This window comes from Papaver somniferum, chromosome 5 (assembly GCF_003573695.1).
Source record: "Papaver somniferum cultivar HN1 chromosome 5, ASM357369v1, whole genome shotgun sequence".
NCBI lineage: Eukaryota > Viridiplantae > Streptophyta > Magnoliopsida > Ranunculales > Papaveraceae > Papaver > Papaver somniferum.
The window spans coordinates 174215744-174243715 of record NC_039362.1 but is presented as its reverse complement, the minus strand read 5'-3'; the positions used below and the strand labels follow the sequence as shown (position 1 = coordinate 174243715).

At 36.0% G+C, this 27972-nt stretch overlaps 4 protein-coding genes and 1 long non-coding RNA gene across 18 annotated transcripts; all 5 read left to right on the top strand.

Annotated features, from left to right (window-relative positions):
- Window positions 1–652: 652 nt before the first annotated feature.
- LOC113283720 lies at window positions 653–4828 on the top strand. Of its 9 annotated transcripts, none has more exons than XR_003327596.1 (6): window positions 653–1411; window positions 1527–1591; window positions 1678–1717; window positions 2081–2309; window positions 2667–2737; window positions 4726–4828. XR_003327596.1 is itself a non-coding variant. In XM_026533049.1 (5 exons), exons 2-5 carry the CDS (start codon window positions 1582–1584, stop codon window positions 2668–2670), a joined length of 270 nt encoding a protein of 89 aa, XP_026388834.1. In that variant the 5' UTR covers window positions 653–1411; window positions 1527–1581; the 3' UTR covers window positions 2671–2910. The 9 variants fall into 9 exon arrangements, 2 of the variants coding, with proteins under 2 accessions (XP_026388834.1, XP_026388833.1); XR_003327598.1 differs by having other exon boundaries at window positions 2081–2527; XR_003327593.1 differs by having other exon boundaries at window positions 3156–4821.
- A 14-nt stretch (window positions 4829–4842) lies between these two features.
- LOC113283719 lies at window positions 4843–6070 on the top strand. The gene is made up of 2 exons (XR_003327590.1): window positions 4843–5222; window positions 5322–6070. It is a non-coding gene; the product is annotated as an uncharacterized LOC113283719 (long non-coding RNA).
- A 1403-nt stretch (window positions 6071–7473) lies between these two features.
- Window positions 7474–11047, top strand: LOC113283717 (alpha-galactosidase 3-like). The gene is made up of 14 exons (XM_026533047.1): window positions 7474–7727; window positions 7837–7952; window positions 8032–8066; window positions 8577–8680; window positions 8817–8889; window positions 9030–9088; window positions 9175–9240; window positions 9342–9425; window positions 9512–9576; window positions 9698–9780; window positions 10028–10118; window positions 10290–10348; window positions 10477–10617; window positions 10721–11047. Exons 1-14 carry the CDS (start codon window positions 7513–7515, stop codon window positions 10829–10831), a joined length of 1302 nt encoding a protein of 433 aa, XP_026388832.1. The 5' UTR covers window positions 7474–7512; the 3' UTR covers window positions 10832–11047.
- A 391-nt stretch (window positions 11048–11438) lies between these two features.
- LOC113278181 (putative F-box protein At1g19160) lies at window positions 11439–13621 on the top strand. Its single transcript, XM_026527086.1, has 2 exons — window positions 11439–13322; window positions 13426–13621. The coding sequence occupies exon 1, from the start codon at window positions 11813–11815 to the stop codon at window positions 12611–12613; it is 801 nt and encodes a 266-aa protein (XP_026382871.1). The 5' UTR covers window positions 11439–11812; the 3' UTR covers window positions 12614–13322; window positions 13426–13621.
- A 4306-nt stretch (window positions 13622–17927) lies between these two features.
- LOC113283715 (sister chromatid cohesion 1 protein 1-like) lies at window positions 17928–27617 on the top strand. Of its 6 annotated transcripts, none has more exons than XM_026533042.1 (22): window positions 17928–18100; window positions 18201–18263; window positions 18370–18425; window positions 23499–23567; window positions 23661–23719; window positions 23808–23852; window positions 23946–23965; window positions 24056–24132; window positions 24341–24458; window positions 24690–24759; window positions 24853–24931; window positions 25025–25122; window positions 25210–25241; window positions 25328–25474; window positions 25571–25825; window positions 25912–25992; window positions 26076–26156; window positions 26240–26405; window positions 26500–26584; window positions 26701–26828; window positions 26926–27016; window positions 27437–27616. In XM_026533042.1, exons 1-22 carry the CDS (start codon window positions 17963–17965, stop codon window positions 27519–27521), a joined length of 2043 nt encoding a protein of 680 aa, XP_026388827.1. In that variant the 5' UTR covers window positions 17928–17962; the 3' UTR covers window positions 27522–27616. The 6 variants fall into 6 exon arrangements, 5 of the variants coding, with proteins under 5 accessions (XP_026388827.1, XP_026388826.1, XP_026388828.1 ...); XM_026533041.1 differs by having other exon boundaries at window positions 26698–26828; window positions 27437–27614; XM_026533043.1 differs by lacking the exon at window positions 27437–27616 and adding an exon at window positions 27268–27422 and having other exon boundaries at window positions 26698–26828.
- Window positions 27618–27972: the final 355 nt, after the last annotated feature.

The following is a 27972-nucleotide window of genomic DNA, read 5'->3' as shown; positions in this document are numbered from 1 at the left end:
AGTTCTGCACAAACCGTCCAAAAAACTACCCAAAACCATCATGTGATAGAGCTCAGTGGAACTCAACCCTCTGGGAATTAGTAAGGGGCCATTTATGGGTGAGTTGGGTCCACTCCTTTTGTCTCAACGGTTTTGGGGAGTCTTGGGGGATGAGAAACACTGACGCGGATACGGGACACGATACAGACATATGGACCTTCAAAACTCAAAATCATCAGGACACAGACCCGTTCATATTTATACTAATTAAATAACTTTTATATACAAAAATCACAATGTTATGGTATATCAAATACATTAACCACACAATTATATGAAAAAACTCAATTTATGTTGTTAGATTAGTCCACATGTATAAAAATTAACTATTACTCTAATTTCTATGACACACTAGATTACCCAACTAGTAAAATGGAGTGTAGATTTTTACACATGCGTTGTATCGGTGCCCCACGTGCGTCTTGTGTCCGACACGCGTTGGACGCGGGCACGACACCAATACCGGTACGTCGGTGCTTGACAGCTTGGGGACGGTTTGTTTAGAAACTAATCTAACTCCTTTAAAATTAACAAAGGAGAGAAAAAACGATTTCTACTCACAAAATTAACAAATTTATTTATCCCAGAAAATAAAAACAAAATCCAAGAAAATAAAAAGTAAAAACATCGAGAGAAAAAAAAACGTAGAACAAAACCTAAAAAAAGATTCTTCTTCTGTCATCTTCTCCTCTATTCACCGCCAAAAAAATTCTTTCTCCATCGCGATGGTTCATTCATCACATCTATTTGGTTCTCCGTCCTTTCTTCTTCTTGATTCTCTCTGTGTTTTTTTTGATTTACTATTGATTTGTTTTGTTTTGTTTTTCTGTCGCAGGTGATATACTTTGATAGGGAATCTGAAAAGGGGACTAATTCTTTTACCATGTAATTTTCAAAAGGATCAAATACGATTCATAATTTTGTTGGTAAACCCTAACCCTAATGTGTTTGATTTTATTTTCCAGGTACGTTATTTTCTCAAAAGATTCATAGTTTGTTGGTAAACCCTAACCTTAATTTGTTGGTAAACCCTAACCTTAATTTCTTCTTTTGTTGAGTTTTTGGTTGTACCAATGCTCTGATGGGATGGGTTCATCATATATATTCTTAGTGTTTGCTTAATAGTAAAAATCGCTGGATTATAGAAAGTTATTTTTTGCTTGAACAACAGTAATGAGGCTAAACCTCCACAGTACTTTTTATTTCCCATGAATTTCACTGAAAAGGTATGAGCTTTGCAACAACACCCTAACCCTATTTTGCATTTCTCTATTTCTTCTCATAATTCTCGCTTTGATATTTGATTGTATAAGTGTTGTTATGGTGATAGAAGCGTAGAAATTGGAAACCCGACCAGGAAAATACGAGCTTTGTGAGTACACAAATTGTACATATATTTTCAATCAAAATAAATCATTGATCTCACACCTTATTTACTATTCGTAAACCCTCACCCTAATCTATAAACCAAATCTTTTTTTTTGCAGAGATTAATGTTGATTCAAGGTTTTGTGCATTTAGAAAGAAGAAATCCAGGGTATTATGAACCAAGGTATGTGATCACCGTATTATGGTTTTAATTAAATCATTGTTTCTGTTGATTCTTATGAATCCGTTTGCATTTTGAGTGATTTTCAGGTCCTAAAAGTTTGGGACAAAATTGGCTTACCATTAGAAGGTGGGTTTATGTTAACCTCTTACAATATTTTTTTGATATATATATATTCTGATTTGGTCTCCATCAGGTACATATTTGTTAGACAATGTAAGGCAATTTAGAAAACAGGGATTTTATTGTGTTGCATACCGGCACTCTAACATAAGACAGATTGGTAAAATGTATTCTGCTGACTGTTCACTTGATTATTCCATTTAAGTTATTCTGCTAGACATTTGAAGGGACCGTTTTCTTTTTGATGTTATTAAGTTGAAATGCAAGGAACTATTAATTCACAAATTTGAATTTTCTGGTATTAACAATTATTTTCTCAGTGTGGTTGGAAAACTCAAGCTTGAGGTTGTTTATGGTTCTGTTTTGTAGTTTCTGGGTCTTTATGGAGACACTCAGTCAATCAAGAATGCTTAGAAACAGCATTCAAAGCTCTTCTTGTGCCACAAGGGCTCTTTTCATATTCGATGGGTGCATATCCAGCAGCGCAAAACGTGTGGCCCGCAGGTTATGGATCTCAACCACATGCTTGGAACTAGGCTTCCACGTGCATAGAGACAACAATGGAACACTGGATACACTCAACAGGCGGGAATTCATAGTAAATGTTAACTTTTTTATTTTTTTTTGCAATTCACAATTCTCATTGCCCATGCTCATTCATTTGGTTCCTAGGACACTGTTAGCTCAGGATAAAGGTTTAGTGGTTTAATTTTTGTGTAATTGAGGTTATGTATGTTCTAAGTTGCATTCTTAGCGAAGAAGGAGATGAGCAAGGGAACATGAAGCGTTAGATAAAAATGCATAAGATGCTTGGTGGTGGGTCAATTCATTTAGTTTTTAGTTACATATTATCAATTAGTCACTCTTTTCATACCCCCTCTCTTTGACATCTTAACCCAATTTTGAGCTATATCTAATTTCGGTCTTTTTTTTTTTTACGTTTTATTGTTTATAGGTAAAAGCTAAGGAAAGGGAGAAAGAAAACCATAAAATCATACAAAGATTGACCGAAAAATTATGAATTAGGTAAATTCTATTTAGATTAAATTCTTCTGATCATGTATGTGGTTTGTTCAACCATTTCATATATGTGGCCACTTAGCTTATACATACATTTTCTACAGTAATAGAGACGAGTTAGTGATCTTTGTTTGAGAGTATGTTACTTTAGTTAATAATTTGAAGTCTTTGACAGAATATAGTATATCTTTATTGGATTCCTTACGTTGATCTCATTATCGGGATGAGGTTTACGCATACATATCAATGTTAGAAAGCAAAGTAAAGTAAAGAAAATATCATGGTCTTTTTTTCTCCACTGCCGATTATTAGTAGTAAGGACTGATGTTTTCTTATGCACGGGTGTGTAGTATTTACTTTTTGGTTGAAATCGTTGGTTGTTGACCGTGTTGATAGGGATATTAGTATTACTGCATATGGACAGGGTACTAGGTTCTCAGTTCTACACAGTGCCTGATGCTTCCATCATTCGTATGACCAGTCCAAACTGAATTGTGTTAGTATTTTTCAATCTTTTTCATTTTACTATTGAAGCAGAAGGTAAAATTCTTCAATTTTTTTAATATATTTCCATTAAAAGAGTTGATTGTGCATCAAGCTATTAGCTATCATTACCCTGAACTAACAAAAAAAGGTTTAAAACAAGTTGATTGTGTATTAGATCAACCAATTTCCAGTTTCTTGAACATTTAGATAGAATACATCTTTTGTTTAAGGGCAGCAAAGTAAAGTAAAGCAAGTATCATGGTCTTCTTTTCTCCACTGTCGATTATTAATAGTAAGGACTTATTTTTTATTATGCACGGATGTGTATAGTATTTAATTTTTAGTTGAAATTGGTGGTTGTTTTCCGTGTTGATAGGGATGTTAGTATTACTGCATATGGACAGGGTACTAGGTTCTCGGTTCTAGACAGTGCCTGATGCTGCCATCATTTGTATGACCAGTCTAAACTGAATTGTGTTAGTATTCTTCAATTTTTTTTTGTTTTACTATGGAAGCAGAAGGTAAACTTCTTCAATATTTTTTTTATATACTTTCCATTAAAAGAGTTGATTGTACATCAAGCTATTAGCTATCATTACCTGAACTAACAAAAAAAGGTTCAAAACAAGTTAATTATGTATTGGATCACGAAATTTCCAGTTTCTTGAACATTTAGCCAGAATGCAGCTTTTGTTTAAGGGCAGCAACGGGTTTGTCTATTTAAGTTTTTTGTTTTTAATTCTTCATTGATCTACTTCTTTTGTCAGGTTGATTTTAAGGGTACTGCAGATGCATTAATAACAATTTAGGGTTTTTATTTCTCATATACCAGAAATTGTGTCTTACTTGGTTAACTAGCTGCTGGTCGTTCATAGATTTCTCATCTCCCTCCACAAAAAATATCAGATGTTTAATGGATTTGAACTTCAAATTGTTTTGATTTCTCATGTACCAGAAATTCATGGTTTTTATTTCTCATATACCAGAAATTGGGTCTTACTTGGTTAACTAGCAGTTGGTCATTCATGGATTAATTCTATGTTCTCATCTCCCTCCAAAAAAAAATATCAGATGTTTAATGGATTTGAACTTCAAATTTTTCTTCTAATGGTGTTGTTGATAAGAAGGAGAAAAAGGAAAAAGATTGTATCTTTCGTACCATTATTCGTGCAAAATCCCAAGCAAGGTGATTTGATCATTTTTTTCTTATTTATTTAAGCATGTATATATGCTTATTAAAAATCCCACGAACTCCAGAAACCATGTATGCTTATTAAAATTTATTTCACACTCTTGCACAGTCTATATATATATATATATATGAAGTAGAGTTGCAGAAACCATGTATACTTATTAGAATACTGGAGTGACATATTAAGTTCTTACAAATGCATGTTTTTATTTTTTCCACGAGCATATAAAGAGTTCTCTGTTTCCGTAGTTACGTTTGTATTTGGAAACAAAATCTACAAATTTAGACTATTGATTCAGGTGTTTATCTATTATAGAGTAATTTTAAAGAGAATGCGAAAGGAACATAAAGATTTTGCACTGGCGCAATATGCAAGAAAATTATCAGGAACGTTAGGTGATTGCAATCCCGTTGTTATTTTTTTTATTTTTTGCTTCTTAGTTCTTTTCTTTATCATCAAGGCCATCGAGAACTCATGCTTTGGTCACTGTCTGAATGAGATACATGAAATGTCTTCTGACAATGCTCATGTCATCCAAGACAAGGTAAGTTTACTCATCATAGTAACGAAAATTTACAATACGTTGAATTCTACTAATACACTTCTCATATAACCAATGTGGATCTCATACCTTCCATTTTCTCCTATTTAACCTTGCATATTTGTTGTTATATCCACGGTATTGCACTATTTAACCCGTGTAATCCATACGAGACTCCAACAGTCTCCAATTCGGTCTTCAAAATCCATCAGCTGATGTCGTAACAGGAACTTTAAGAAAGGTCGATGAATAAAAGAAAGATTAAAGGCAGGTAATTTCTGAAACCACCCTACTGCTCTATATATCATGTACATGTCTAACACAATTTGATAATATTTGACAAACATTTGATCGTAATCCCTCTAACCAGAGTTCAAGAGCCGAGTACAAGGCGTGCCTGGCATTGGCTTGGACCTGTTAGAAGCCAACATGCAAACAAGGTACGGTGCTGGTGATATGTTAACGATGGGTGTTGACAAGATTTGGTGGCTGTATTTTGCAGTTGTACGGCGCTGGGGAACGGTCCGTTGAAGGATATCGACTGCGTTTAAGCCGATAAACTGGCGAGAAAGGAGGGTCCATGGACTGCTGCTGCCACTGATCACGTGTGGCGAAATGGTGATGAACGGAGAGGATCATGAGGTTGTTCTGAGATGGAATTCAGTAAGGATGATGGATGGATATACAAAGATTGTTTCTATGATTCAGGGATTTGACCTAAAATTGGCGTTGGTCGTGATGGATGTTACCAGTATTAAGAGTGCAGTCAGTGATAGTGATAAGACATGTATGTTGATTTAGGTCATAATTCAGTTGGATTTGAATTCAGGTTCAAGGAGAAAGGGAAGTGAACAGATGCAAAGAATTTTTTTTCCCTATTTTCTTCCACCGGTGGAGCAAACCCTAACTTCTTTTTTTTTTTAAATAATTTTGATTAGGGTTTGCTTTTCTTGCAAATACGTTGCTGCCATTTTTTTCTGCCTTTTGTGCAAGTGAATTTATGGTAACCTAAACGGATAAACCTATTCTCTTACGAGTGAAAAAAAAACTGGGTTTGTTTTTTTTAGTTTTATTAAGAAACTGATTGCACTTAAAAAAAGTACAGCATTATTTCTTTAACATTATAGAGTACGTACGGGTATGTGATTCATGATATGCAAGCCAGTATTCTGTTTAAGACGTCTCTTATTTCTCATTGAAAATCCAATACAATTGCAATGGATTAGTCATTGGTTGCTGACTATTTTGCTTATTGTGTTTGAAGTTGCATGAGATGATCTTTGGGGAATCAACTATCTTAATAAACCAAAAGAAAGGGAAATCTTGGATCAAACTTTGAATTATTAGTCATTGGCTGTTGGATTTTCTCCATCTTCTCTATGAAACATACTTTGTTAGAGTGTAATTAGCCTTCCATATGATCATAGGTTGTTTTACTCTACGTGTTTTAAAGATGTAGTTAGTTTTTGGTTTTTGGAGAAGTTGAATTACTTTTGGGACCAGAAGAAAGGGCAATCCTTGAGCAAATTGAAGCTCCTGATCTTACTAAAATATCAATTGTTAGTTAGTTGAACCTTTGTTGTCTACTTGATTTTTGTTCCCTTTAAAATTTCGCTAAAAAGGGCATGCATTCATAGTTCAGTTTTGGTGTTTGAAAATTGTTACGACTCTTAACATAGAAAAAGTGGAGACCATTGCATAGTCAAGTCAGAATTATTTTATGCATAAACTACTTTGAGATGGTGTAGATATTGATGGTATTGATAAGGAAAAATTTGTAGTTGTTGTAAAAATGCTTCAGTGTATGAAAGTTCGCTTATTTTATGTCAAATGAGCTTGAATAGGTTTTGTAACAAAAGAGCCTCTTATTAGTCATATTTTAAGAAAATGCGCAAGGCCTCATGCTACAGACAGGTCAGGGTAAGCAAAATAAAATCAGTAAAATCTTAAAAATTTCGAACAGTTTTCTTAAAGATTATAAGACGAAAGTAATGATAATGTATGTGGTTAGGATGGTGCAACCGTTTTTCATTATGCAGTTCAAGTTTGTGCAGTTCTTACGTCTTGAAAGGGAAGGCTGATAAGGGAAAAGTTACTGTTGTTAGTTTTACGAAATCATATCGGGACTGGGCGAGGCGAGGTGAAGCCAAAGCCAAGCTTTACCTACATATCTGCACGGGGCGAGGCGAAGCCAAAGCCGAGCTTTCCCAAATCATATCTGCACGGGGCGAGGCGAAGCCGAGCTTTACCAAATCAAAAAATGATTCAAAGGAAAAGAACCATTACTTCTATGGTTGGTTGATATTTGTAGTTGTACATTGAATTGGTGAACCAAGTTTGCGAAGCCGTCCGAACGTAGCACGGGCACAAAATCTAGTAGTTTTTGATAAATGAGAGAGATTATTCGAAAATGTAAAAGGAAAAAGAAAAGAGAGATAATCTGTTTAAACAGGATTAATTAAAGTAAATATAAATCCTAATATTATATATTATCCAAGTCCAACCTTCTTCTTCTTCTTTCTTCTGTCTCAGACTTTCAGCTGAAAGAAAGAAACAAAAAAATGGCTGAAGTCAAACTAATCTTCTTCTTCTTCTTCTTCTCCCCCATTACTCTGCATCTAACAATTCTGACTCTACTCTCTTCCATAATACTCTCTGCATCTCTTCGTGTATTACCAATTTCTACACCATCCACCAAAAACTACAACATCTTCGATACATCTCTATATGGAAAACTTCAACTCAACAATGGATTAGCTCAAACACCACAGATGGGGTTAGTAATAAAAAACCCACCTTCTAATTTCTTTAATTTAGAGATTGCATGTGTTTTTCATATGATTTGGTATTGAATTGGAAAATTGGTTTGTTGTTATGAATTGCAGGTGGAATAGTTGGAATTTCTTTGCTTGTAATATAAATGAAACACTGATAAAGGAAACAGCTGATGCACTTGTTGATATTGGATTGGCTAAATTGGGTTATACTTATGTTAATATAGGTAATGATTTTCTTGCAAAGACTCTTTAAGTTTTTAATGCATTAGATGTGGACTAAATGTTTGATTTTTTGTGGCACAGATGATTGCTGGTCTGCCCTCTCTAGGAGTTCAAAGGTATGCTGTTGATATCTTGTCATTTTTTGTGTTGCCGAAAAGTCATCATTTTGCTGATTCTTGTGTATTTATGTGTGTTGAGTTTCCCAAACATATTGGGGATATCTCTTGAAATGTCTTTTTAGTGCTCTTAAGATGGTGTGAATTTGTGATTCATTTAGAATTTTTCTGTATGTATCGCAATTTGTGTCCAAAGATTATATCATGTAAGTGTATTATTATGTCCATATTGGTACCTCAAAATCAGTCGTGGTAGAGGACAGCCATTTTCTTGTTGATCTAACTCCGTTGTTTGACTTGTGGGTGCTGGATATTTTGGTTCTCGTATTCTGACAATCGCCAGACAAGTGTCTGAAGTCTGAACCAATTCCTATGAAAGAGCAGGCACACCCTCTTGCCAGTCTATAGTGCTCATTCAATTCATCTTCATAACAAAATAAGCGAATGATTAGTGATTTTTGCTGTTTTATCTTTTTTTGTCGTTTTGAAATATATTGGTTGGTTATACAGGGTGAATTAGTCCCTGATCCGAAGAATTTTCCGTCTGGGATCAAAGCTCTTGCGGACTACATACATGGGAAGGGCCTTAAGCTGGGTATCTATTCTGATGCTGGGTAAGTTTCTGTAATACCAATTTAAGAGTTGATTGTTTTTTTTTCAAGGATGTGATTGATGCTTAGTTCGCCGTGGTTTTTTTGCTCCTATACTTTTTTTCTTTTCACTCTAGTCTGACCCAAGTTGAACTTCCAGGGTTTTTACATGTGAAGTTAGACCGGGATCACTATACCATGAAAATGCTGATGCGTCACTTTTTGCATCTTGGGTAAGAATTCTGGTTTCTTTAACAGATGTATTTCTCGATATGGAGTACTTGGCTTTACTTGGATTTCGCAGTTTATGAATATTAGACTCAGTATTTGATGTTGGATTTTGACTTTATGTTTAACATTTGATTCTTTTCAGGGTGTCGACTATTTGAAGTATGACAACTGTTTCAATCTTGGGATCGAACCACAGGAACGGTTGGTTCCTTATCTATGTAAATTTTTAAGAGTTGTTATAGGAAGTTTTAGTAACTCCGTGATTGATAAATTTCTTCCATTTACAGGTACCCCCCAATGCGTGAAGCCTTAAATGACACAGGTCGCAGAATTTTCTACTCACTTTGTGAATGGTATTAATATGCTCACTTTTATTTGCACCAGTTTTCTCAAGTTTATTCTTACCCCTCGGAGCACGACCTTGGTGAATCTGATTATGTTGTTCCTTTGGTAGGGGAGTGAATGACCCTGCACTCTGGGCAGGAAAAGTTGGAAATAGTTGGAGAACAACAGAGGATATTAATGATTCATGGGCAAGGTTCGAAGTTTGAACTTCGAATTCATTTTAACTGACTTGGTAATGTCTTATTCTGGTACTTATGAAGCCTGTTTCTTGATGTGTAGTATGACCACCATTGCTGATCTGAATGACAAGTGGGCTGCTTATGCTGGACCTGGTGGATGGAATGGTAAGAACTTAAATCACTATATCTAAAGCCAACTATTGGATCGTTCCTATTAATGTTTCTGTCAGATAGTAATACTGAATTTTGGCTGACTTTCATGTTTTATTCGGCAACCTTTTGGCAGATCCGGATATGTTGGAAGTTGGTAACGGAGGCATGACTTACCAAGAATATCGTGCACATTTTAGTATATGGGCTTTGATGAAGGTTCTCTAGCACAATCCCAAGTGTTTTTTATTTATTTGCTCTCTTACATTTGAAACTGTTCTGTCTCTAGACATTATCAGCTGTCATGACTCATAAGCAGTATTCACATTTTTATCTGAATTAGGAAAATGACAACTAACTGATGAGAATAAGCTTATGAAGGACGATAAACTAACTGGTAACGGTCGTAATATGTGCAGTTGTTCTCTGTGTTTTTGTACTAAACTTTAAGGTTGCATGTCTGTAGGCTCCTCTTCTGGTAGGTTGTGATGTAAGAAACATGACTGCAGAAACATTTGAGCTTCTAAGTAATGAGGAGGTTATTGCAGTAAACCAAGGTAACATCCTCCGAAGTTAACTTTCTGACTTCCAATTTTGCTAAACCCTCCACATAACAGACAGACATTACATAGTTGTTAAAACATGGATTTTTTTTTTTCTTTTTCCTTTTTCTTAAAAGAGTAATGCTGAAGCCCTTATTCTTGTCCTATTTTCATTTTGATTTGCAGACCATCTGGGTGTTCAGGGTAGGAAAGTGTCTGTTGAAGGACCGGGGAAATGCAATCAGGTGCTTTTTCTCTCTATGAATGCAGCATTGTCAATACTTCTTTCCAACCTTTGATCCTAACTTTTAGAGTCTTAGACACGACATTCTTGATTCATGTTCTATAACTGACTATGTTCCTCTTGCTCCAGGTTTGGGCAGGTCCTTTATCTGGAAAAAGATTAGTAGTTGCCCTTTGGAACCGATGCCCTGAAACTGTTATCATCACTGCCAAATGGGAAGCACTAGGCCTTGAATCGAGATCCAGTGTTTCTGTAAGAGATTTATGGAAGGTAAGAAATTCCTCTCCAGATTAACATTTCCTTAAACCATACAAACTGCTTTCGCTTTATGCCATTTGCAGCTTACATTACTTCGTTGTAAAATTATTGCCAGCATGAAGACATACCGGGAAATGCAGTGTCGAAATTCAGCGTTGAAGTCGAGTCCCATGACTGTAAGATGTACATCTTCACTCCCTTCACAGTCACTCATTCTCTTATTTAGTGTTATTACCCATCATTTTTCGGGGTACGTCAGTGTGTACGAGTGTAATAATGCAAATGTAGATCTCTGTATATGTGGTGGTTCTTCTATAAACAACACGTATTGTAATGTATGATAATGTCTCAGTCAAAATTAAAAACCAAAAAGTCCAGTTTTACACGAGTGATAAGTTGCAGTAAATCAAGATCCAAAATCAGGTGTATGGATTCTCCCTGATCAAGATTCTGTCACTTTTATTTTTCCTCCATCATTTTCAACCATTAATGTATGCTGCTCAATCACTATCTTTGTAGGGTTGGTTTGAGCACCAGACAGGCAACCCCGATTGCCCCGGTATCTCAGGCTCTTTCAGGTCATCAGACTCAACAATAGTACTGTTCACAAACACTCCGTCTGTTTCAAGAAAAATGATATTTTCACATGATTATTGGAGAAATGTAAGTCAAACTAAATGGACAACCACACTGTAGAGAAATGAAGTGTATATGGGTGCCAAAATATAAAATCCGTGTGTAAAGATAACAAACCATTCCTCTCCTCATATATAAACTAGTATTTTTATTTTTTATTTTTTTATTTTTAGCTTTACGCTTTTCCAGCCCTAATTTCTCTTCGCGAAATCCCAATATTTATGAAACCCTAAGATTTCTTCTCTTTGAAAGAGTTTCATGGATCACTTCAAAAGACAACCAGCGGAGATTACAGTGGACATATTAAGCAGAGTACCCACTGAATCTGTTCTGGAATGCAAATCAGTTTGCACAGATTGGAATAATCTTATTTCACATCATCCATCATTCTCCATGATGCATTTTCATCGTCATAAGGATTCTACTGATGATTCTGGTATGTTGGGTTTCATTGTTTTGATTAATAACTTAGGGCCTAAAAGATTTTATTATGTAGAATATAATGAGAACGACGACGCCATTCAGAGAATTAGGATGATGAATATAACCTCTCCGTTCCGAGAAAAAAAGCATGACTATATTGATTGATTCCATTAATAGCTTGATCTGTCTTTATGTTGAGCGATCTATTTGTATTTGCAACCCCATCACTAAGGAATTTGCGATGCTTCCGGATAGTAAGGGTAAGAGTAACAACAGGTATAGCTTTAAGAGTATGAGTAACAGTAACAGGTATCGCTTTGTTTATGTTTCTTCAACCAATGAATACAAAGTTGTGGGAATATATCCCTCGAAGACGACTGGGTTTGTAAAAGTCCGTATATTCACGCTAGGCAGTGGCAGTGGATGGAGAAACCTTGGGAAGGTCAATTCTGAATTCAGTAGCTATACTTGGACTAGTCCTGGTGTCTTTGCCAATGGAGCACTATATTGGGTAGATGCTGTATTCGATAAGATCGCTATCTTTGATTTGGCTGAGGAAAAGTTTTGCGAGAAAAAACTTCCCCCACCACCAGACCTGTATTGGAAATATAGTATAATAGGGGATAAGAATGTGTCTTTCTGCTTGAGTGTTCCAGGAGATGAATTGTATGACTTGTGGATATTAAAAAACATGAAAGATGGAGAGTCATTGGTTTGGAGTAAAGAGGGTAGGTTCGCTGACAACGATGATCACGAATTATTAACCCTTAGGAAGAGCGAACGTGTTATAGGTTATAGTCCTTATTATCTCAGCAGCTGCTCTATTAAAACTCCAATCTGGAAACATCTTTTGGAGTTCAAGGATGATGGTGTTCAAGTATGCCTTCACAAAAACACTTTAGTTTCGCTGAAAGAATTAGGCAAAGCAGATAAAACAGTAATGCAGTGAATTGAAATTAATGATAAAGATGGGGACCCTGATTACATATGCTTATAAACTTTCAAGGATCCAATTTGTTAATAGTTGTTTATGTTTATGTCTAGTGTTTTGATACTGCTATAACGCATTATTGTTTGAACAGGTACTGAAGTTTGTCTTTATTTGTTAATAAATAACACGAGAACATAGAATAGGTTGGTGCAGGTCATATTAGACCATTCTAGTTCTGGAATTCAATGCCGTATGCTTCTTTATCCTAGTCCCAACTTTACTCTTTCCTGCAAAGTCCATGACCTTTTCAGAATACTGCAAATATTTTCTTTAAATCTAACATTGTTGTTGCTCGCTAATGTGTCTCATGTGTATGGAGTTCATAATTACATTTGAAGTTTTCTTAATAAAATTTCCATCTTCATTGGATCCTACAAAATTAAAATTTCCATGAACTGTTTCAAAGTCCTGTGACGAAAATGTTTTGAAGTCTGGTGAATCCCATGATGTGATGAATGAAGAGTCGTTGAGCTTCAAAAACATGGCACCGGTCTTTTCACGTAATATTTCCACTTATTCTTCTCAGCCAGGTGAATCAGTAGCATGTCTTCATCTATGCTGAACTTTGTCTGAAGGAAGAATTGGCGGTTCACTCGATCTAACACCTGACCTCATCAGATCATATGTCTCTTTGCAGTTTATCCGATGTGTTAGATCTGCAGAAAAGGTTGGCATATCTCTGCTCACAAACGATGATTTAATAGATTTTCTGAATGTAACCAAGGCGTTCTATTCGTTTGTTGTTGAACAATGAATGTTAATGGCTGAAGGTTTTTGTCTACACCTTATGAAGATTGCATATTAAGATGGATTTGAAGAATCGCTACTATCCTTAAAGAAACATTGAGGGCTTTGGAATACCTTTATTGGCACGGGTATATACATCAAATTTTGTTTATTACCTTTACTTGTATCACTCTTTTACTAGTTTATGAATCATTAAGGGAATGCATCTATGTATGGTAATGCCTGTCATTCGAAAGTGAAAACGAAAAAATCCTGTATTACACGAATTACAAGTTGCAGTAAATCAAGATTGAAATTCCAGTGTCGTCGTCTATTGATTCACTTTTTATTTTCTTCCATAATTTTCAACCACTAATTAAGGTACGCCGCTTAACCTGTGGGGAGGTTTGAGCACCGGGTTGTTGAAACACGAAGCCCAGTATCACAGGCCAGAACCCCAATCCACTCTTTTGGGTCATTTGATTTGGCGGCCTCAACAGCTGCAAGCTCTCATCATCCATAGCAGGAAATCGAGTTATCTGAACCATAATCAAATAAACTTCACAGCAAATAGCATCAAGATCTTGAACGATTTTTTGGGCCCATGGTTCTTTTTGGGACCATGGTTTTATTTTGGGTAAAGACATTAAAAGTAAATCTAGGTCACCCCTTACCTAGATATTTATATTAATACCTAAATTTTCCTCCAGATTAATTTTGGGTGATGATTAGTGAATGATTTAGTTAAAAATAATTAGTGAGATTAAATTAAAAGATGGGTTTATTATCAGTTGAGTAGAATTATTGAGAGAGTAGAGTTAGAGAAGATGAAGGAGAAAAACATGGAAAATAGATTTTTTTTCCAATTCACTAAGTTTCAGTATTCAAATGATGAAAACTCATCTGATTCTTCATCTCCATCCTCTCCTAGAATATTTGTTAATCTTCAAAATGATCCGGATTTGAACTGGATTTTGAACAGTTCGGTTACTTTATATGAAGAACAAGTAACCGAACTCATCTGAAGCTGTAGTTCGGTTACTTTATATGAAGAACAAGTAACCGAAGTCATCTGAAGCTGTAGTTCGGTTGCCCCGTGAGACGAACAAGTAAACGAACTCATATGAAAGTGTAGTTCGGTTACTTGTTCCAAACACGCAGGTTACCGAAATCTCTAATAATAGAATATCTAGGAGTTACAGCGTTATGTTCGGCTGGTTCTCAACTAACCGAACTTTGGTGTACAAAGTTTGGTTGGTTCACAAACTGCATGCACTTTTGATCTAACCGAACTTTACGTAATATAAGAGTATATAAGTTTACAAAGTTCGGTTCTTTCGCAAACTTGAACCTAACAGCTAACCAACGGAACTTTGAGTTCGGTTTCTGCAATAAAATTGTGAAGTTACCGAACTTAACAAACAAAAAAAATTGAAGTTCCAGCATCTATTGGCTAAGTTCGGTTACTTTATAGTTTTAAATTTTTTTGCGAAAAAACCGAACTCTGTTGGCTAAGTTCGGTTATTTTGGAACTCAAGATAGTGGCCACAACAACACAGTTCGGTTAGACTGGATTTGTTTTTTTTTTCGGTTCTAAGGGTGGAGTTCGGTTACTTTGTAGTTTTAATTTTTTTTGCGAAACAACAGAACAGAGAGTTCGGTGACTTAGTTTTAAATCCAATAGAACCGAATTGTTCTTCGTGTTCTTCATTTTCCAGAAGTTCGGTTAGTAAACTATGTTTTTTTGGAAAATCGGCCTAACCGAACATGACTCTGTAACTCCTACTAAAACCCTATTTTGATGATTTCTATTCGATTGAAGCAATCAAAATCAAATTAAAGTGAAGAGTTTGTTGGAAAATACCTCCGGAGTGGTCCCATGGCAGAATCAGGCTGCGGCTGGCGTCTTTTATACTCGATAAAATTATCATGTAACAGAACTTAATTGTGATTGCATTGATGTTGTTACATTTCTTAAATAGGCGGTGGTGGTGGTGGTGGGAGGAAGTGGTGGTGGTAATCGGTAGTTGGTGGTGGTGATAATCGGAGGTGGTGGTGGTGGTAATCGGCGATGGTGGGCGGTGGTGGTGGTAATCGGTGGTTGGTGGTGGTGATAATCGGAGGAGGTGGTGGTGGTAATCGGCCGTGGTGGGCGGTGGTGGTGGGAGGAGATGGTGGTTATATATATCTGGTTATTAGGTTGGTTTTAAATTAAATTAGGTTAACGGTAGGTTAGTCATTTCAACGTTTTAGGACACACTATATCATTATAGGGAAGGTGACCTAATAAAACCATGGTCCCTAAAAAAATCATTCAAGATCTTTTACCCATAAATGAAATGAGCATATTTACAAATGGACGGTTCTTTGTTATTCCCTCCATTTCCAAAAAAAGTGATACTTTCATTTTTTTTCCATTGACTTATTTCAAGGCAAAAATAAAAAATAATAATAAAAATATCATTTCTCCTGCAAAAGGAGGCAAAAATTAAAAACTTACAGGGGGTTAGTCGTGGGAGAGTTCGAGAGATTTTAATGTATTTAGGTTTTCTCCTGTTAGTCCTGAGGGAGTTTGGGGGAGTCTCTCCAAATCTCCATTAGTCGTGGGGGAGTTTAGAGGAGTCTCCTAAACTCTCTAGAAAACACCTGTTAGTCGCTGGGGAGTTTAAAAAAAGCTCTTGAACTCCCTGTTAGTCATAAAACCCTACAATACTAGGGAGTTGGTTTCTTTGGGGAGTTCGAAGGAGTTTTTAGTGTATTTTGGTCTCACAACAAATCTCTCAAAAGAGTAGAGATTTGGGAGGAGTTTGGTGCGTAGAAAACCATAGGAGAAAGAAGAGGAAACGTTTTTTTTCCAGGTATGTTTTTTTCTTCTTTGATCTCCATAATTGTTTATAATAGTTTGATTTGTGTACTATTTTGATTGTTTTTCATATCTTTGATCTCCATGATTGTTTATTTTGATTGTGTGTATAGTTTTTTTTGTGGGTACTCTCTCTCTGTCAAAACCCTAGTTTGTGGTTCAAAAGATATTGGTAAGAAATTGCATGATTTGATTATAATGTTATCTTTAAATTCAACCGTTGGAATATGATGAAATTTGAGTATGTCGTAGTTTACCTTGTTATAGAAGTACAGTAAAATTTTCACGCGGATCAGGTCACGTTTGCTACTGCAAAGCTTGCACAATATATGACTATGGTCCGATGAGTTTAAATCCCGAATAGGGGACTGATTCCTATTTATCTCATTCTCCGCTTATCGGACAAAGCTGAAATTTTAGTATGATGTTTGTATATATGAAGGTTACGTATTGTAGGAATTTCATGAAGTTCTGATCACTTTTGGTACATCAAAGTGTGAGAAATCCGGAACTGAATTCTGTATGCACATATTGAAAATAGTCGGGTTCTGAGTAATGTATCTTTTTAATGAACCGTTGGAAGGCTATGATTTTTGAGTGTGTTGTGGAATATTGAGTTCTAAGTGTACCAAAAAAAATTAAAGAGGATCAGGTGAGTATTAGTACTGCAAAGATTGGACAATCTGAAACTGTGTTTCGGTGAAACAGAATTCCTTTACAGCTATCTTCATAATTTGTTATGTCATCATGCATTAATTGGCTTGCTACTTTGCATGGGTGTCATTGAGAATCACTATCACTTGTTAAGTCCTCTTATTTAGACACATACTTCTCTTCTATTATATATGCCAAAGTTCAATACAGTGGCGTACTTCATTCCGTATTGGCGTGTTTTAGCCAATTCATACGGTGCTTTTGTTGCGAGTTGCTAAGGGATTTTCTTTGATTAACAATTTGGCTAAGTAGCTCTGCGTGTTAATACTTGTAAATGACGATGAAATTTTGACACAACAAACTCAAGAACAACAACGTCAAGAAGCTAATGCACGGTGAAAGAGTATAGCGGATGATATGTGGGAAAATGTTCGTGAACAAAGGGAGTTAGAATTGTATGGAGACCGTTAAATTGAAGGGAAAAAAAATCATCTCGTTGCACAAAATAACATACTATTGATACAGAGATATGATCATTTTCATTTATTTTTTTCTTTTGATTAAAGATCAATGTTATTTGCAAATAAGGGTTTATTGTTTCTTAAAAGAGAATGAGTTAGGAGTGAACTCTCTCAAACTCCCCCAAACTCCCTCTAATAAACTCTCTCAAACTCCCTACACTCCGCAAACTCCCTGAACTCAAAAATACAAAACTCTCTCAAACTCCCTACACTCTCTCAAACTCTCTCAAAATCCCTGATATTTAAAATACACTCAACTCCCCCGAAATCACTCGAGGACTAACCCCTATGAAAGTACCATTTTTTCTGAAACGGAGGTAGGACCGTGTAGACTTGTGAGGGCAAGTACTCTGGTTTTGAGGCATTGGGCGTGCTTTGGCCAGAGTTGGTGCAAGATTTGAGTCACGTGGTTAACAGTTAACAAATGTTTGGGTGCCCTTAACAAAATTTTCTCATTCTTTAGCCTAGTGGAGAGAGAGAGAGATATTCTTCTTCTTCTTGACTCTGATAGAAAGAGATTTTCTGAAGAAAAATTCCCAAATCATGGCGACGAGTTTCAGAGTTCAGATTACGACCTCATTATCCATCCTCATCTGTTCATTCTTGTGTTTAGCTTCGATTTCAGTTGCTTACAGACCTGGAGACACAGTTCCCATGAGCAAAATGGGTCAATATCATTCCGTAAGTATCTCAAACGAACCCTAAACCTAAACAAAATCTCTTGTTGATTCAAACCGAAATTGAAATTTATTTCGATTTTAATTTTGTGTGTGATTTGTAGCAAAGAACTGTTTGGCATGATATGATTGGTCGTCAATGTCCTATATTCGGCGTAAATCGTGAGGTAAATTCGTCCTTGATTCCATTTGATTCGATTCGATTCGATTCATATGTCTACTGAATTGTTTTTTTTTTTTGATTGAATTTGTGATTTCATATTTCCTGTATAGGTTTTGGTACCTTTAGCTAAACCAACTGGGTATACTGGAGCTGATCCTTACAAAATGTAAGTGTTCAATTCTTCAACTTATCGATAGAAAAATCCACTGTCTAAGTATCCTGAATCTGAGGAATGAAAAATTAAACACTATACAGCTGTACAAATTGTGGCATTATAGATTTTTGTACATTATATGTATGATTGGAGTGTAAAGACTTGTACTGCGATGGTGTGAATTTGTGCTAGTCTTGTACAGTGTGGTAACTAGGTTCTAGTCAAGTTGTGGTGGATTCACTTTGCGGCACGATGAGTGTGTCACTGGAATCAGGAATGTTTGACTATGGACTAGCTCCAAAAGTGAAGGAGAGTACCAAGCTGTTGAGATAGGTCAACTCCTACAGGTTATCAGACTTATATTGTGGTTGACTGAATTTTTGCGAGTTTTGTACCGTGTAGTAACTAGGTCACAGTCAAGTTGTGGTTGATTCAGTTTGAACTTAGAAGCATGATGAGTGTGTAAGTACAATCAGGGAATTCGACTAGAGACTAGCTCCAAAATTGAAGGAGAGTATCAAGGGGTTGAGATATGTTTGTTCCAATAGGCTATCTGACTTAAACTGTGATTGGTTGAATTTTATGGTTATTGGTAGTCTTGTACTGCATAGTAACTAGGTTATAGTGATGTTGTGGCAGTTTCAGGTTGAAACATGATGTGTCACTGCAATTAGGGTAGTCGACTATAGACTGGCTCTAAAAGTGAAGGCACCAAGGGGTTGAGATAATAAGCCTTTTCCAACAGGCTATCAGACTTAATACTGTGATTATGTGAATTTTATGATTATTGATAATCTTGTACTGTGGAGCAACTAAGTTATGGTTGCGTTCTGGTAGGTTGCAGTTGAAACATGAGTGCCACTACAGTTAGGGTGTTCGACTAGAGACTAGCTCTGAAAGTTAAGTAGATTACTAGGGGGTTGAGATGAGCCTATTCCAAACAGGCTATCACCTAGCTTAGCTGACAGTACACATCTTATGCCAACTCCAAAGTGGGTATGTTGTACTCTCTCATTTTAGTATAGATTTGCATCCAAATCAATGTATATGAGTATATCTGTTTCTGTATGGTGCTACAATCGCATGAATCAAGTGAGGTTCGATAATGAAGATGACGAATTTGGTCATTATCTTCACATTCTTCCTGCATCTTTTAATAGACCCAGACCTTTGTGAAAATGATGATCGTATTTGTCATCTTGAGATACTTTTCTCAATTCCACTCAAGTCGAAAATTTTCATTTGACCTGTATGGTATGCCCTTTAGTTTTTTAGTTTCATTTGAATCATGCTGCGTGCTTAGTTGATAAGAAAACCACTGGTAGCACCTCTACAAGAAAACGTTTTCTTTCACCATCTAGTATTTTGATGTTTTATGAGAAGTTTGTGTTTTGCTCTCAGAAGTGTTTGCTGTTAGACTGTTATTGTTATGATATTAGAGTTGCAAAAAATATTTTGATGAGGAATAAAATTAGAACTTTAGGAGAGTGAAATATTTATGGAAAGTAAAATATTTTGATGCTGCCTAAATTATAGGTAATTTTATTTAACAGGTTTAAGACTAGAAATTAAAATTTAATAATTAAATATAGATATTTAGAGTATGTACCTTAATTCTCCTTGGCTATTTTGACTTCTACCTTAATTTTCTTTCCTTCCTTATAAGGGTGATCACGTAGTTCAGTTATTATCTCATAAGGGGTCAATCTTCTGACCGCAGCCAAAACAACTACACCCTCGTGATCAACACAATTCCACATCTAGTACCTCCTTCGCCTTCTGGAAAAGCCTTAGGTGGGTCCTGAATGGTTCCCTGCATAGCTATCCTGTTGAAAATTTCTTCAGATAAGAAGAAACTGGAGCTAGAGGGAAAGAGAGAGAGGAGAAATAACTAAAGCAACAAATCTGTAATTACTAGTAAGAAAAGAAATCCAATAACAGAGACAGAGTATCATTTTTCTAACAGTACATCTCTCATTGGTTATAGTGCATCACTGATAAATCTTTAGGAAATCGAATTCAGAGTATGAACTTCAAATCACAACACAATATCATTACCAAAATCAATGAATGAAACAAGATGAGTTTCCATCTAAATCTTAGTTCTAGTCGTGATTTATGCTTTCGCAGAAGAAAAGTTTTCTAGAAAACTCAGGGTTTTTAGAACCAAAAACTTGGATTTCACGGTGAAGAACTACCTGCTAGTAACAATAATCATACCTTCAATTACTTTGAGAAACTATGTTTGGAGAAGAAAATATCTAAGAGCCACTTCTCTGACTCCAGCCTTGAGCTTTTATGGTTTGAACTTTCTTTCTAATCTTTCCTTTTCTTATTAGATCAAGGGCTATGGGATAGACTTTAAATGAGTCAATCCCTTTCGAAATGGAGGATTCTTGTTCTGAATGAGTGAAAAATCACCCATGGGATAGAGTGTGGAGAGACTACACGGGAGACGATTACCCGTTTTGCAAAAGAACTAAACAGCAGGGAAACTGTTCTCCATTTTTTTCTTTTATGAAAAGGATCCAAACATGCATATATCACTTGGGAAAAGCCCAAACTTGCAGCTTCCGTCCTTTTAGCATATATACATACGGGGAATTATAAACCGTTTGAAGAGAATAACAACTTAAACGGTGAACGGTTCCCCTTTAATTTTCATTCTACTTATTCACGGCAAACCGCTTGCCGTTTTTCTTATATTTATTACAAACGGCAAATTGTTAGCCGGGTAGGGAAGACTTTCATGTACTTTTTCAATCGAAAGAAAGAGAAGCTGACTGAGTTTGAGGTGAAAGGGGGTTACCCTCTACCCATAGTATGATTTAATTTGATGAAATTTGATCAACTGAGTTTGAGGTGAAAGGGGGTTACCCTCTACCCATAGTATGACCTAATTTGATGAAATTTGATCAACTCTTTCGTTTTGAAAGAAAGTTTCAACCCCATAGAGCCCTTGCTCTTAATGTACTTATGATTCTGCCTAAGTTATAGGTATTAGAACTTTAGGGGAGTGATTATTGTTAATAAGAAAAGGAAAAAATAATTATAAGGTATTAATCATAAGTACATTAATAAGAAAAGGAAAAACTAGAAAGAAAGTTCAAATCATAAAAGCTTAATGCTGGAGTCAGAGAAGTGACTCTCAGATATTTTCTTCTCCAAACATAGTTTCTCAAGGTGATTGAAGGTGTGATTATTGTTACTAGCAGGTAGTTCTTCACCGTGAAATCCAAGTTTTTGGTTCTAAAAACCCTGAGTTTTCAGAAAACTTTTCTTATGCGAAAGCATAAATCACGACTAGAACTAAGATTTAGATGGAAACTCATCTTGTTTCATTCATTGATTTTGGTAATGATATTGTATTGTGATTTGAAGTTTATACTCTGAATTCGATTTTCTAAAGATTTAACAGTGATGCACTATAACCAATGAGTGATGTACTGTCAGAAAAATGATACTCTGTCTCTGTTATTGGATTTCTTTTCTTACTGTAATTACAAATTTGTTGCTTTAGTTATTTCTCCTCTCTCTCTTTCCCTGTAGCTCCAGTTTCTTCTTCTCTGAAGAAATTTTCAACGAGATAGCTATGCAGGGAACCATTCAGGAGCCACCAAAGGCTTTTCCAGAAGGCGAAGGAGGTACTGGATGTGGAATTGTGTTGGATCACGAGGGTGTAGTTGTGTTGGCTGCGGACAAAAGATTGACCCCTTATGAGATAATAACTGAACTACGTGATCAACCTTATAAAGAAGGCAAGAAAATTAAGGTAGAAGTCACAAAAGCCAAGGAGAATGAAGGTACATACTCTAAATATCTATATTTGGTTATTAAATTTTAATTTCTAGTAAACCTGTTAAGTAAAATTACCTATAATTTAGGCAGCATCAATATATTTTACTTTCCATAAATATTTCACTCTCCTAAATTTCTAATAAAATTAGATTCAGTTGAAGATGAGGAATACAGTTACAAAAATGAAGATCAAAAAGTATTCCTCAAACAGGCTTCCATAATCTGGGTTCTTATTTGATTTTGTTTCTTAGTCATGATTGCAACTGGAGACTCGTATTTTACCCTTCTTTTCACAACTATCTGTTGTTTCTCAGTCTTGTTTATGCTCTCCATTGTTTTCAAGTACTCTAATTGTTGAATGTCTTTGTTTATTGTTTATATAAGCCTGTGACACATGAAAAACACATGACAGTATTCCTACTAACTGGTTGAATCTCATTAGTATTAGCATTTAGAACCAGGTTATTGGCTTGCCCATGTAGTGCATAACCCTGGCAAAACCGGAGCATATCATGCTGGTATTGGTAAACAGCCTCAGCTGCTCAGCCAATCACTCAAATGCTGAAAAGAGAGCAGAGTTAAAATTGGAAAATTGGTGACTAGAATTTCATTTTAATAGTGGAGATATTGTGGTGGCCAATTAGATACAGTTGATGCACGTGTAATAATGTTTAACATGAGGTTTAGAAACAGACCCAGTGATTAAAATGTGTAGCTGCTTTCACTTTTGCCTTTTACTCTCATCTATCTATTTTATAGATACACAAAACAGATAGTTACAGTTGATCAGAAAATCCAAGCTGTTGATCAAATCTTGATACTTCTCCATCATATTGGGGTCCACTAGAAACCCACACGAGAAAAAGAAGAAAGTCAACTAAAGTCAACTTCAGTTGGTATTCTGCCACCTGTACTCAGTTTAGAGTTTTTAACTCGTGGAGTCAGCTCACAGACATCAAACTCAATCTTATTTGCTTTTCACAGAACTGTAATAGTATATATATTATAATAATAGTTCTGTAAAAAGGAGAGAGAGAGAAAGATTGTTCTTGGTCTGGTTTTATTGATGATCAATTCTTCATCACTATGTGACAGAGAATTGAAAGGTAGAAAAGATGTTTTACTCTCATCAACTACTCGCCAGAAAAGCACCATTAGGCCAAATCTGGTGTGGTGATTCATTTTAATTTCTCTCATAATTTCTTGTCTTGGCTGTTATTTGTTGATTACTCAATTGGGTTCTTATTTTGATTGAAGTTCCTCTGGTTTGGTTGTTTGTTTTGAAAGGATGGCGGCCACTCTGCATAAGAAACTAAAGAGGAGGGAACTGGATAAGCTTGATATAGTGAAAATATGGTGAGAAAATATCACATGAATCTTTTATTTTCCGTTTAATCTTGTTGGATTACTGATTTGGTTCATTTGTGAAATGGGTTTTTGTTTTTGTAGCCAAGAGATTATGAATCCTTCTGTTCCTATGGCTTTGAGATTGTCAGAAATTTTAATGGGTAAAGGTTTTCTGATTCATTGTCTGTAGAATTTCCTCTCACACTCTGTTATTTTTTCCACTCTGATTCTTTCAACCGAATTTTACAGGTGGGGTTGTGATAGTGTATGAGATGAAAGTGAAGCTTCTGCTTGGTAATCAACTTAACTCACTCTGAAATTGCCGATTCAAATCATGTGATTAATCCGTTAAATTTCTTGTTATTCGGATTTTTCGTTTTATTGCAGATGATGCGTCTCGATTACTGGTAAACGACACTTCATTGATTCCTACTTATTTCGAGTTTTCTGAATTGTTAATTTTGAATTTCAATTTTACTTTACTTTGTTAAAAGCAGTTGGAGATCAATGACATGTGGAAGTTAAAAGCAGTTGGAGATCAAGATGTACTTCCTAAGGGGAAGAATCAAGCCAAGTCAGTAAACTAATCTTCATCATCTCTTTCCTTGTGTTTTTTCATGGAGAGAGGCGCATGTTAGCATCGGTTTACTGTCAGGGTTTAAGGATAAACACATGTCTTAACCTTCACCACTTCTACTGTTAACCTACACTGCACCCCCATGTCTTCAATAGTTATGTTATTATTTTCTTCTGTGTTATTGATTTTAATCTGTGATTTCAAGGTTTGATGAAGTAACAATGGCTGAGAACGATCCAATGGATGATACAGCTGAGATCGAACAATCACGTGATAACAACAACTATAAGTACAAGCACAATAAGGCTGCTTATTTCCCTGTGGTATGATAATGACCTAAAAATACACATCTCTGTTGTTTTGATACTTTGCCCTTCCACTTTGTAATTCATGGGGTCATTTTGGATGTTTCCTCAGGGTTAAACTTGGTATTGAGAATATTTGCGCCAGAAACTTTGCCCCAAATCCTTATTTTGTTTTTGTCTCTTTGTTTAATTTCATGGAATATGTATATATATGTCTGCAACTCAAAGCCTGTTTAATTTTTATTGCAGGAACTGGACTTGATGGAGGAGTGTTTTACTAGTGAGGGGAAACACCCAGAGGATAAAAACCACCACCAAGGTACCTTGTAATTTCCCCTTTAATTTCCAAGTACGAGTCTCCCGTAGAATGGGAGTACTGATGTAATTAACTAAACTCATTTTTCTTATTCAGCTAATAGAGAAAAAATTACATTGCTTGAACCTGTCGAAATCACTCCACCAGAGCAACATCAATTCAATCGCTTTGAGAGGTAACAAGATATCTACTATCCCTCCTGCACTTGTGAAGAAACATCACTGCTTTATTTCAGAATTTCATTCAGTGACTGCCTAGTCTCATACAGGTTTGATGTTGACGGGGATGACGAAGACGTGTATACAAATTTCAGTTTTCATGAGATACCCATTACACTTGCTCCTACACCACCACCAAAAATTCAAGGTTAACAGTTTAAACAATTGAAACAACTGCCTAGTTCATTTGTTCTGGAATGTCGTAGCTGATGATTTCTCCTCCACTTACTTCTAGGCCCTATGGAAGTTGATGACATGAACCAGCTGGTGAGTAAGTATTAAGCACTTTAAACCAATCTAATTACTTGCATTCTTTGTGAAATTAAGCGCGTATGTATGTAACTCTATAACAGGAGGTACAAGAGGACGAGGTTAAGCCAAAAGGGAATATGGGAAGAAACAGAAACAAACAGCTTGCTATAGATTCCAATCTTGTCATTAGCAATGACGAAATGGAGAGCTGGCTTAAAGACACCTCCGACCTTGTACAAAGACGGAAGGTTCTAATGTTTTTTCCACAAAATCTATGACTGAAAATACGAAACTCTGGTATTGTCTTTATGCTAAAAATCCTTTTGTACTCGATGTTTTTGCAGCGAGCAACATCTATCCCTAGAATGAACACAGCACAGCTCATGGACATCCCTCCCGTGGCTCTTGTAATGGGGTTGGCAGGAAAGCATACCACGGAGATCTATTATCCGAAACCTCTGCTTGATCTGTATACTAGAAGAATCCAGATTCGCAATTCCCCTTCTGGTCAATTTTCAGGAAGTACTTTAGAGCCCCAACTAACGGAACCAATCACACCAATTGTGAACAAGAGAGTTGATAGAAATCCAGCAGATCTGGTAAGCCAAATCCATCCATTTCTGTACTTGTTTCGTATTAAAAACATAGACTTTGTGCCTGACATGCGAATTTTCTGGATACAAAGCCTGTTGAAGATGTGCATACCGGTGTAAGGACTCGTTCCATGCGAGCATCTGCTGAAAAGCAAATGCCAAAACATACTGTTGTAAGTGGAATCCACATGTTACTAGTATGTTTCGTAGTAAAATCATACTCTGTGCCTGACATGCGAATTTTCTGGATATGAAGCCCATTGAAGATCTGTACTCCGGTGTTAGGACTCGTTCCATGCGAGCATCTGCAGAAAAGCAAATGCCAAGACATTCTGTTGTAAGTTAAATCCACCCATTACTAGTATGTTTCATAGTAAAAACATACTCCGTGCCTGACATGCGAATTTTCTGGATATAAAGCTCATTGATGATGTGCACACTGGTGTTAGGACTCGTTCCATGCAAGCATCTTCTGAGAAGGAGGTTGAAGCTTCTCGTTCCAAGCAACCATCCATTGAGAAGCCAATGAAAATGTCAATATCAATATCTCTCGAGGCCAACATGATTTTCACTCCTGGACATTCTGGTATACTCTTCATCCTTCCTTTATAGCAGAGACACCATTAGAACTTTGTACTTCTAAGATATATAGCCACGATAACTTGTTTGTGGATTAACAGGGGACAGTGAGAGATCCACTCCAAGCTCTGAACTCGGAAATGTCTTCCTGCTAGTGGAACCAGAAGTCCAGTTATCTTCAGGAAGGTTAGAGGAAACCAGAATTATCATGAGCCAAGTTCTATAAGTTTAAGCATCATAGACAACACAACAACATATGTCACCATATGCATCTGCTAAACATTGATTTCTGAATACAGCAGAAAAAGGCATTCGTCAAGGCACAGAGGAGGAAACCTTGCTCCAGTAGACGAGGATCTAATATGGGATTCACCTGAACCTGATTTCAAGTTCAGAAGAATCTCAGAAAATGAGGTCTTATGTGAGAGCGGTATATACCTCATCAAACTTACCTATGCACACCTTTCAGGATTTGGTAGTTATTTAATATTTTTATCAATACCTCATTTTTTTTCTTCTTTTTTTAGAAACGCTTGTTGGAACCGGCGCAACTGCAACCCAAGATCCACCTGCGAACCACGAGCAACCAATGAGCAAGACCACTGATGCAATCCTAAAGTAACCTACATTTCTTCCTTGAACAGTTTTTCTGATCTTACTATTTAGTCAAATGTTAAATGTTAGTTTAATTTTTTGGGACCACTTTTCTTTTAACTTCTTTTGATGACAAGTAGTATGTGGACCATTTCACTTATTTCTTTGGCTGACAAGTGTCATGAGGACCATTTCATTTCACTTTTTTTTTATTGACAAGTGTTTAGAGGACCACTTTCAATAATTAGTTCTCTTAATTTCCTTAATTTTCTCAGGAAAAAAAAACTGGCATATTAAAAAGTGACCGAGGGAGTTGAGCACTGGATTATCGAAATAGGAAACCCCGATTGCCCCAGTTTCACCTGCTAGAACTCGAATCCTCTCTTTTGGGTTATTAGAGTCGCCGCAGCAAGGCCTTAATAACTGCTAGCTCTTATTTTCCAGAGCGGGGAACCGAGGTATGAGACCAGAACCCAGTGAACTTGAGTACTTGACCACAACAGCTAGCATCAAGATCTTTTACCCATAAATGAGCAAATTTGCATTGTGCAAACTATAGTTCCAACGGTCGGTTCCCGGAGGCTCACTGTGTTTCAGAAAAAATGATATTTTTACTTTTTCAACAGTTCTGACAACGAATACTCATTCCATTTCTGGAAAAATGATATTTTTACTTTTTCAAATGTTCCGACGAAGCGTTCACAAATACTCCTTGTTTCATTAAAATTGATAGTTTCAACGGTTCGTTCACAAATACTCTCTCCCTTTTAAGAAAAATGATACTTTTAGTTTTTCAATAGTTTCCATGAATAATTCACAAATACGCCTTGTTTTAGTAAAAATGATATTTTCACTTTGAATATGACATATTTTTTTTTTAGCAAAAATGAAAAAGATTAAAAATAAAAATATCGTTTTTTCTGAAATGAAGTTAGTCACCTAAACTTAAGGGCAAGCAATCTGGTACCGGATATTGACTC